We start from the raw sequence: 9,651 nt of genomic DNA, 5'->3' as shown, positions 1-9,651 counted from the left end.
GCCAAGTAGGAGTAAATGTTCAGAAAAAAACAAACACCTGTCAAGAATAGTTTCACATATTTACGAGAAAAACCTGTACTATCTTTGATGATCATGATTAATGCATTTGAAATTTAAAAAAGGAAGATTTTATATGATTATAGCATAAATGTGAAATATTAAAGCAGCATTGTGGAGTTTTCTAATGATGCTGCCATGTGGGCAAAGCTTAGAACTGCAGCACTTTTCTGATTGTTCTTGTGGCGTGCGCTTGACTTGAAAAGGTTTTTTTTTTGTGGTTTTTTTACTTCACCTTACCATTGCCATCAATGTCTGAGTTAAGTTGGATGCTGTCGCGTCTGTGTATCCACAAAACCCTTCTTGTGTATGACGCTTCGACTGTCTGTCGAAGCACGAATTGTCAGTCTGCTCATCAAACAATGTTTTAGTCATAATGAAATAGTCTCAGAAATTTGAAAAAAGCTAAACGGTTCTCTAAGATTGAGGAATTCTTTCCTCTTATTTCTAACTTTATGACCTATATCAGAGTAACCACTGTTTTTCTTGTACAAATATGAAACAGTCTTTTGGAAACGTGCTACTTTGTGACCACTATGTATTTCTTCTTTACTTTATTCACTGGTAGATAGAAATACCTTTGCAAGGCACTGAATCCCCTCTACATCCTCCTGCTTTAGCTTTGTTTCACGTTTTCTCCACAACATTCAGCCTGATCTGTTTTAATTCAGCCAGTTACTCTCAGTGGAGATCTACACATGTCCAGCTCTGCTACCTGACTCTCAGTTAAAGCAACCGTCTCCAAATCGTGCATCATAGCGGGTGTTACTATCTTCTTCTCTGCATGGTTACTGTTGACAGTTGAGCCCAGGTTCCCCACCACCTCCGAGACTTTTTTCACCTTTCTCCCTCTATGAATTCATCCCTTCATCTGTTGGCTTTCATACTTCTTCTCTTCAGGGTGCACATTCATTACTTTAATCTCTCTCCCACCTGCTTTCCGCTTTCGCTCCAGTTCTATAAGGACTCTAGCCAGTCCATCACCTCTCCAACCAAGAAGGAACTCAGAAGCAATGCTTCATGCTATCCTTCCTCTCCTCATCTGTAATTCTCTCCTCTCACCCCCATCTCCCTCATCTCTTTCCCTCAGTCCATCCCAAGGAATGACAGTTTAACTCATTTAGATCGATCATATTTACAGATCAGAGTCCCATGATCAACAAAGAGAGACAGACGTGCTCCTGAGGGCGCTGGTAGAGGCAGAAATCGACGGTGTAGCTGTAGCCAATCAGCTGACAGCTCTGAAGGAAACCATTGATGGCCTTACTAAGGTAGGCTTTACTCCTAAACTAACCAAAGGACTGCAACCTGCTGCACAGAACCTCACTGGACTCTTTGGTCCCTCTGTGGCTCTTATAAAACCAAATAAGAAATGTCCTTCTTTTCATAAGAGCAATCATTTTTGCACTTCTATTGTATGATTTGATGTAACATCTACATAGAAGTCTACAGCATTAGAGTTCTTAAAAAAATATATATACTCAGATTTAAAGATTTAGTTAAAAAAAGAATAAAAAAGAAAGTAATTGCAAATAACCACCGGGATTTAAATACTCAGTTTTTTTAGGTTGGTTGAGTTGAGTTGGTTGTAAAACATTGCAGCTACTGGGAGGAATGATCTGTGATAACACTAGTTTGTGCACCTTGGATGCAGACGGCTTCATTTAATTGATGGAAGACGCCCAACAGCAATTTTATTTTATCCCAGTCCTTCTGTCTCCACGTTAAAAAAAGGGCTGTGGCTTCGTGAAAGTCGGGAAAACTGTATTGGTTTCGGTTTGAACGCCTCCGGTCTGCCTCTTTATCATCTTTATCCTCCAGGAGCGGCGTCTGTCGAAGCTTCATGCAGCCTCACTGGGACGGCAGCAGGAGCTGCTGCTGGAAAAAATCGAAATGTTTGACAAAACAAACCACAGCCTTCGAGACCTCCTCAGGGACTGGAGCGATTCAGAGGTATGAGAAGCAGAGACCCAGCAGAGTGGAAGTCTGCCCAGAATATTCCATTCTGACTGGTCAGGGGCTCCATGGACACTTAGAATATCTTAAAACTACATTTCTATAGTAAAATCAAGCATGTTTGTTTCTTTTTCTTCCCTTTCTTTCACAATCTAAAGGTTTTTGCTTCAAATTTAACCCTTCGCTGTAGCCTGTCTTAGAAACTAACATCTGTTAAGTTTTCTGTGGGCTTTATGAAGCTGGACTCACATCACTTATTTCTACTTATTTTTGTTTCTAAGTATATAAAGATTAGGTTAGATCTTTTTAAATCAATGTATTTTTTTAGAACTGATGTTGGTTTTATATAAAAGATTAAATGTTGCAAGAAAGTGCAGATTTTTTTTTTTTTTTTTTACAGAGAAGGACTCTGATGTGGTCGACAGAGAAAGACGCCCTGAAGAAGAAGTTGGCTGACAGTGAAGCAGAAAACATGGTGAGTGATGAACGTCTCCTCCTCTCATTTTTTCTTTCTCCTGTCTGATAGTGTGACTTCTTTCTTTCCAGAGACTTTTCACTAAACTCTCTAACAAGGAGAAGGAGGCTTCACAGCTGGCTGAGCACCTGGACTTTGAAAAGGTTTGAAACGTCAAAGTTAGCTGGTTTTGGTTTCGCCTCCAGAAACTCTACTTTATTTCCTATAATTGCGTAAAGGTGTGTGGAAATCACCAGGCAGCCTCTGCTTCTGTTGATCCAGGACAGCATGAAGACAACAGAGGAGCTGTCAAGGATTCTGGAGTCGACCCGCAAACATCTGGAGTCTCAGCTGAACCAGGCTGAGGCAGAAAAGGCCCACCTGGCTGCTCAGATCCAGGTCAGAGTTTACATCCGAGGAATTTTAACCTAAAGCTTTTAAGTCAAAATCTGTTTTTTCTTTTATTATTATAATTTTTTTTCATCAACTTATCATTAAGACCATGATTTTGATGGATAACAATAATCGTTTCAAAGAAATAGTAGTAAGCTACATTGTAGCCGTAGCCGCCCTGGGGCTGACTGACAGAAGCGAAGCTGCCATACACTGGTGCCACTGACCACCATCAGTAGATAATGCAGGTGAAGTGTCTTGTCCAAGGATACAATGACACTGAAAGCCGGAGCCAGGGCTTGAACCGTCAACCCTTTGATTTCAGGGCAAACTCCTACATCTGACACCACTGTCGCCCTAGGAGGTGATGAAGGTGATCCGGTCTAAATCAGCTTTAACAATTGATTAATTAAACCTCAATACACACATTAGATGTAGCACTATAGAGAAATAAATCTGAAAATAAAAAAGCTGTTAAGAAATAAAATCAACAACAGGCAGATGATCCAGCAGCTTCTAAAACCATCTCAGCTGCGCCACTTCATTGTTCGGTCAGGCATGGAGGAATCCAGCTTCAGCTCATTTATATCTGCTGACTTATATCAGATATAAATAAACTGATTTATATCTGCATAGTCACCAGATCTCAGTCTAAAATATCATGTTTTTTTTTAAAAACTATTAATTGAAGATGAGACAATTTTCTATTTTTGCTGATGCATCTAAATGAAATAATTTCAAGTGATGATCTTTGTGCATATGGCCCTGGTAGAAACACATCACTAGTAGGCGGTATGTTCTTTAAATCTTATATGAATATACCTACAAACACTCTCTGTTTCTTACGGAAGCCGAGAGAGGCCGTGTCCCTAAGATACTTTTTCCACTGTGGTTTTCTTGAGAAAACAAGTTAATTTTCTCATTATCTTAAGATAACAAAAGCCTTTTTCTCGTCATAATGAGATGATTGGTGTATGTTAAAACTGATTACATCCTTCAATACCACAACAGCGGGAGATGACTTATAAGTCGTGGCAGCCAATGTGAAATTTTTTAAATAATCCTGTGTTTAACTTTTAGGGAACAAGATGACGTTGTTGGTTTGATGATTTGCTTCCACTTCTGATTCATAAGCAATTAGACCTATGCCTCCGGCGCCTTAGCATCTGGTGTTACGCCTGTAACAGGTATAAGATGCATTAACCCCCAAAATGAGTCCAGATTAAAGTTTTTCATTAAAAAAGCAGAGTTGTTTCTACTGTAACCCATGCAATCCAATTATCCACCACAACCTGACAATCAATGAAAAGAAATAGGAAACTGAAAAACGTATTATTTGTGCACAAGCGGTACCCCGATTGCACACTATGGTTACCGTAGGCATGGATCCAGCCTCGTTCATTACTAATTCAGGTTAATCATCTCGTTATCTCAAGAAATCAATAACTGTTTTGACATGATAACGAGATAATTATCTTGCTATCTCGGAAAAACAATGTTTTAACCGTAATAATGAGATAGTTATGTCATTGTTTTGAAAAGGAAAAAAAAAAAAGTCGAGTATGACCGCTCTCGGCTTCCGTAGTTTCTAAAGATGCCAGCGCTTAGTCATGCTGCCTGTGTGGAAAGGGTTTCCCATAAATGCAGGCTTCTGTTTTTTATCCTGTTTGCACCACAATAGAGACCGTGTTGCTTTGAAACGTTTCAAATCGTCCTGTTTTTCAGGGAAAACAGAGTCCATTGTGGTGTACACAAAACTTAGAAAACGTGTAAACAGAACCTCAGAGATGGTGGTCCATGATCCGCTGAATGGCTGCAAAAGAAAGACCCAAATCATCAGCCCTCCTCCGCCGTGCTTTAGACCTGGACATGCAGTAGATTAGGTTCTTGGAATTTTCCCTTCTAGTCTTTCCAAACAAAGCATGTCTGACTTTTTCTGATTGTTCTCTCATAAACTTTAACCTTTCATCTGCTAACTGAGGCCCTTTTTGTCATTTTTCTGAGCATTTCCACTCTATCCTGGGACGTCCACTCCTGGGAGTATCAGCAACTGTTTTAAACCTCTTCAAACTCTTTTCAAATCGATGCTAAGCAACAGTTAGCTGTGTCCGCCAAAGCAGAACGTTAGCAGCTTTCTGATAGGAGAACGGTGCACTAACATCTCAGCTTGTTGCTTCTCCTATCCACCCTGTTTGTGAGGAAGAGGATGCATCAGAGTCAGGAGCAGCAGCGGAAGGAGCTCCGGATTCTGCAGGAGGAGCTTCAGGCTCTGAGGGAGCAGAGGGGGGAAGAGGAGGCGCAGAAGAGGGAGGAGCGAGAGGAGCTGGCCCTGACCACGCAGCGCGCCGAACAAGCCAAGGAGACGGCAAGACAACTGGCAGAGAAAGTTCAGGAGAAGGTCAGAAAAGACTTAAATTAAACACGGGATGAAAGGACTTGTTATGGAGTCGGTTTTCCCATTTTAATAGCAAATGAGAGAAGTATTGATTTAGATTGAGTCAAAATGTTTAATATTTTCTCAGCTCTATGACATTGTTCTGCAGCCTTTACAGGTTTATGTTTTAAATTCCATGTTATTAACTAGAATTTCTACTGTAAATAGTTGAAAAGATATGGGTGGAAAGTGTTTTTAAACTTTTATCAGCAGGTAATCATCCCGTCCATCTCTCCTATTAGCAGATAAAAATAATTGCACTTAAAGGGAAAGTCCTGATGTTTGCAGTTTGATCCAATGAACAGTCTGAGTCAGAACCACTGAGGACTGTAGAGATGATGGTGAACATTTGGAGAACTCCACCCTCGTCATCCTCAGAGACACTAAGTCTGCTGAGGACCACTTTCTGTCCTGTGTCCGTCCATCTCTATCGGTAAACAGGACAGGACCAAACTACCACAAACAATCGGATCTGCAGAGACGATCATCAGGGCAGAGCTTCCCTCCATGCAGGACCTGTCTGGTTTAGAGTCAGGGGTAACATCTCTGCAGACGCCACACATGCTGGACATTAGCATAAACCGGCCGCCGCAGGCTGTCCGAGTGTTCAGAGCCAATGAAGGCATATTTACGTTTTCTTTTTATTTATGTCTTTTCACCTCAATAAAACAGATTTTATATTACTATGTTTGAAACATCCTTATAGAGTTTATAGTGGAACCAAAGTTATATTCCTGGTTTGTTTCCTCCGTGTTCACTTGGAAGCTTTAATCGTTTAATGGAGCCAACAGTTCAGGGATGTTATTAGGAAGAAAAAAAAACTGGAAACAGGATCTAAACATAAACCTCTGTTCTGTCTTAAAGGAGGCGCAGCTGTCTCAGGCTCTGTCCACGTCCAGCGACTGGTGCCTGCGCCACTCGAAGGAAGCAGCTGGGAAACGGCAGCTGGAGGAAGAAATCTCTGACCTCAAACGGTGAGCAAAGACCAAACACTCATTTTCCTGAAGAAGAATCCCACTGGCTGGTTTTTGCGTTCCAGCTGTATCACTTATTCATTTGATTGTTACGCATAAGTATGTGAATGAGTTTATATATAGGGAGTCAGAGTTTGCGTCGTTCGGAGGCTGATGGATGCTGCTGTGCAAAGCTACGTTTAGGAGAAAGGGAGGCTGATCTGTTTGTGGCATTAGGCTGAATAACACCCCTTCTTTATTAGGAGGATCACTGAGCTGAACTCCCGGCTTCGCTCGGCAGAGGAGAAGAGTCGAGCAGAGAGGGAGGAGCTCAGAAATCAGCTTCACCAAATGAGCGCTGAGAGCGCCTCCACGAAGCTGGAAAACCAAACGCTCAGGGTAGGTTGGCCGTAAGGAGCAGGAAACCTTCGATGAATAGACCGACGTTCTTTATTCTGCTCATTCATCCTGATCAGAGCGAGCTGACGTCGTCTGAGGAGAAATTCAGGCGACTTCATTCTGAGGCTCGTCAGCTGAAGTCATCGGTCAAAAAGTCTGAAATCCTGGTGGAGAAATACAAGAAGAAGGTACTTTTGCCCTCACATCTGCCCTGCAGATCATCCAAACATGGAGGGAAAACAGTCTTTATCTTTGGTTGGTTCCTCTACAGGTCCAGCAGGCCCGTCTGGAGGCAGAGGAGCACTGTCTGAGGCTAGAGGTGACACAGAAGGAGGCACGGGAGCTAAAGGAGAGCCTGGAGAAGGAGAAGGAGCAGATGAGACGGGAGCTGCTGAACCAGATCCAGGAGCTTGAGGCTTTGCCAGAGAGGCTGAGGAGGACGGAACAGCAGCTCCGAGACACACAGGAGGAGGCTGACGTCCAGGAGAGGAGGAAGATGGATCATCAGGCTGCCCTGTCTGACGTCAGACTCAAGGTTTGAGACAAACATCCTCTGACCTGCCTGGTTCCAGGCTCTAATGTTCCATTCGGATCCATTTGTTCCACCTTTAGACTTACTGAGTCAGCAGAACATCCTTTTAGGCTTGTCAGGTCTGTGTGTGAACAGGGAGGCCTCTTAACACTCAGGCTTTGTGTTTGTGTGCAGGTGGAGCAGCAAGGGGCTCAGCTGCAAACATTTCAGCAGAGGAATCTGCTGTTGCAGGAGGAAAACAACGTCCTGAAGGAGAAAATTAACAACCTAGAGAGGTATGCCTCACCACCCCCCTAAGAAACATTATTACTCCTGCAGCAGCAGGAGATGGTTTGATGCCTCTGTGCCTCCATCTCTGAATGTCTCCCATTCCTCTGCACAGATTATAGTGGTGAAAACAAAACAAAAAAAAGAATTAAATCTGTTTGTTCATAAAAAAAGAAATCATTTAACATCTTATTCCAGGATATAACAGTAAAGTTATACGTTATAAACTATGTGTTTTAGATATAAGGAGGCGAGAGCAGAATAAAAACTGCTCTTAATCTAGAACTGAGAATTTATTTCCCTGCGTGTTGTAAAAGCTGAAGCTTGCATGTTGATTGTAGGAAGCTGGAGGATATGAATGCAGAAAACCGAACTACGTCTCAAACTCTGAGCCTGAAGGAAGGAAACATCCGCAGCCTTCAGCAGCAGCTGGAGGAGAAAACCCGCGAGTGCAGCGTGGTGTCCAGGCAGCTGCAGCAAGCTCTGGACGACGCTCAGAGACAGGTTGGAAACAGAAAACTTATTTTCCTCTCTTAATGATTCCTCGTCCTCAGGGTAAAATACGCCACCATTTGGTAGAAAGATGTTTCATTAAAGGTGTATCTGTTTACCGTTCCTTCCTCTTCCTTTTTATGTCAGTGGTCTTATAACTTCTTACCATATGGGAAGAAATAAAACAAGTAAAAACTGCTGACTGGCCAAAATAAAAAAAAATAATTAAGGGTTCTAATTTTATTCAATGTGTTTAATTTCCCTTTAGGGTTGAATTTAGTTCAATTTTTTTTTCAATAAAACATATAAAATATTTGGATTTATTTAAAGAAAGCAGTAAATAATTGTTCAGGCAAGTCTTACCAAAATTTTTCCTATAATAAAAGGGCTTAATAAAAAAAAAGATCATGTCTATTCTGTAAAATATAGACATGGCTGTGTTTATTTATTATTTGTTTATTTAGGTCCTGCAGCACAGAAAGTCTGCTTCAGTAAAAGCCGCTCAATAGATGGGATCCTTTTTATTTTGGGGTTAGAAGGGAAAGCATAGACCATGATTACTAAAAAAGGGAATATTATGCATTATGCTATTTTATACAGATTATAATTTTGGTAATTTCACTGACTTCTGCCTGCAGGTGGACAACAGCATGCACAGGGTTCTGGCCAAAGAGAAGGCGTCCCAGTCCAAAGCGCTGGAGCTGCAGAGCCAGCTGAGCCGAGCCAAATCAGAGCTGAGTCAGGTGCAGCGAAGCAAGGAGGATGTACGTGTCTCTTCCCCTCGTCCTGGTCTGTCTCCAACCTTCAGCCGGATTAAAATGTGTTTTTCTGTCTCTAGATGGAGCGTCGCTTTCAGACCCAGCTTCACAACATGAAGGAGCGGCTGGACCAGTCGGATTCTACAAACCGCAGCTTGCAGAACTATGTTCAGTTTCTGAAGACCTCATATGGAAACGTCTTTGGTGAATCTCAGCTCTCCAGCTGAGAAGAATCCAGAACTCTCCTACGGCGTACATTGTAGGACATCCGAAGGTCTCAGGAAATTTGTTGTTTCAGGAAATGAAAGTTATTTTTGCCAAATAAGTGAAATATGTACAGACCAACTGTGCAGAAATTTAAGTTTAACAAAGCTACATTCTTGCCTAAAAACATCCAACATCCCTCTATTTCCCATTGTTCCCTGCGGGTCCAAGCGGATTGGACAGCAATGGCGGACGATGGTGGTAACATTTTATTCCAGAGTCCAGAAAACTTTTCTAGGCACCCGAAATTTTATTTGTATTTATTTTTTGTCTAAGGAGAACTAAGGATGTCCTAAAACCTACACCGTACTCTAAAGCACAGATGTTCCATTAATTAAGGAGTGACTCACACTGTTTTAAAATAAAAAGGTCTGAACCTCATTTATTACTTTTTCAGCATTCTTGTAGAAGTAAAAACCTTTCAGAAAAAAGAATTTTGTAACCTGTTTTTTTATCGCATTGTTTGTTTAACTTCAAATATGAACTTTCATTAGTATATATTTACAGATTATAGCAAGGCTGTCATTAATTAAAATCACTCTTAAAGATTTTCTGTCTTTTATTTATTTAAATATTTTTATCTTTGGATTGTTAACATGGTGACAGTCCCCTTTGGATGGGATTTATGTACATTTTTATATTTAGGAACCTTCTTAGAAGTATAAACTCTGTGTTCTTCACATTTTGAACAA

At 41.3% G+C, this 9,651-nt stretch overlaps 1 protein-coding gene across 2 annotated transcripts in view; it reads left to right on the top strand.

Moving 5' to 3' along the window:
* Positions 1-9,577, top strand: part of LOC107083996 (outer dense fiber protein 2-like) — a 15,571-nt gene extending 5,994 nt beyond the window's left edge. Inside the window, exons 4-18 of one of the 2 annotated variants that reach the window (XM_015373621.1) lie at positions 1,199-1,328; positions 1,879-2,010; positions 2,414-2,488; positions 2,560-2,631; positions 2,750-2,866; positions 5,064-5,258; positions 6,159-6,268; positions 6,511-6,646; positions 6,724-6,834; positions 6,918-7,181; positions 7,353-7,453; positions 7,787-7,949; positions 8,576-8,701; positions 8,776-8,969; positions 9,124-9,565. In XM_015373621.1, coding sequence (XP_015229107.1) covers positions 1,199-1,328; positions 1,879-2,010; positions 2,414-2,488; positions 2,560-2,631; positions 2,750-2,866; positions 5,064-5,258; positions 6,159-6,268; positions 6,511-6,646; positions 6,724-6,834; positions 6,918-7,181; positions 7,353-7,453; positions 7,787-7,949; positions 8,576-8,701; positions 8,776-8,922 — 1,879 coding nt within the window. In that variant the 3' untranslated portion in view covers positions 8,923-8,969; positions 9,124-9,565. Of the gene's footprint in view, positions 1-1,198; positions 1,329-1,878; positions 2,011-2,413; positions 2,489-2,559; positions 2,632-2,749; positions 2,867-5,063; positions 5,259-6,158; positions 6,269-6,510; positions 6,647-6,723; positions 6,835-6,917; positions 7,182-7,352; positions 7,454-7,786; positions 7,950-8,575; positions 8,702-8,775 lie in introns of both variants that reach the window. The other variant, XM_015373620.1, reaches the window with a different exon arrangement.
* Positions 9,578-9,651: the final 74 nt, after the last annotated feature.

Source organism: Cyprinodon variegatus, unplaced genomic scaffold, assembly GCF_000732505.1.
Source record: "Cyprinodon variegatus isolate N-32 unplaced genomic scaffold, C_variegatus-1.0 Scaffold89, whole genome shotgun sequence".
Lineage (NCBI taxonomy): Eukaryota > Metazoa > Chordata > Actinopteri > Cyprinodontiformes > Cyprinodontidae > Cyprinodon > Cyprinodon variegatus.
Note: the sequence above shows the minus strand (reverse complement) of the source record. Positions and strands in the feature narration are given on the sequence as shown.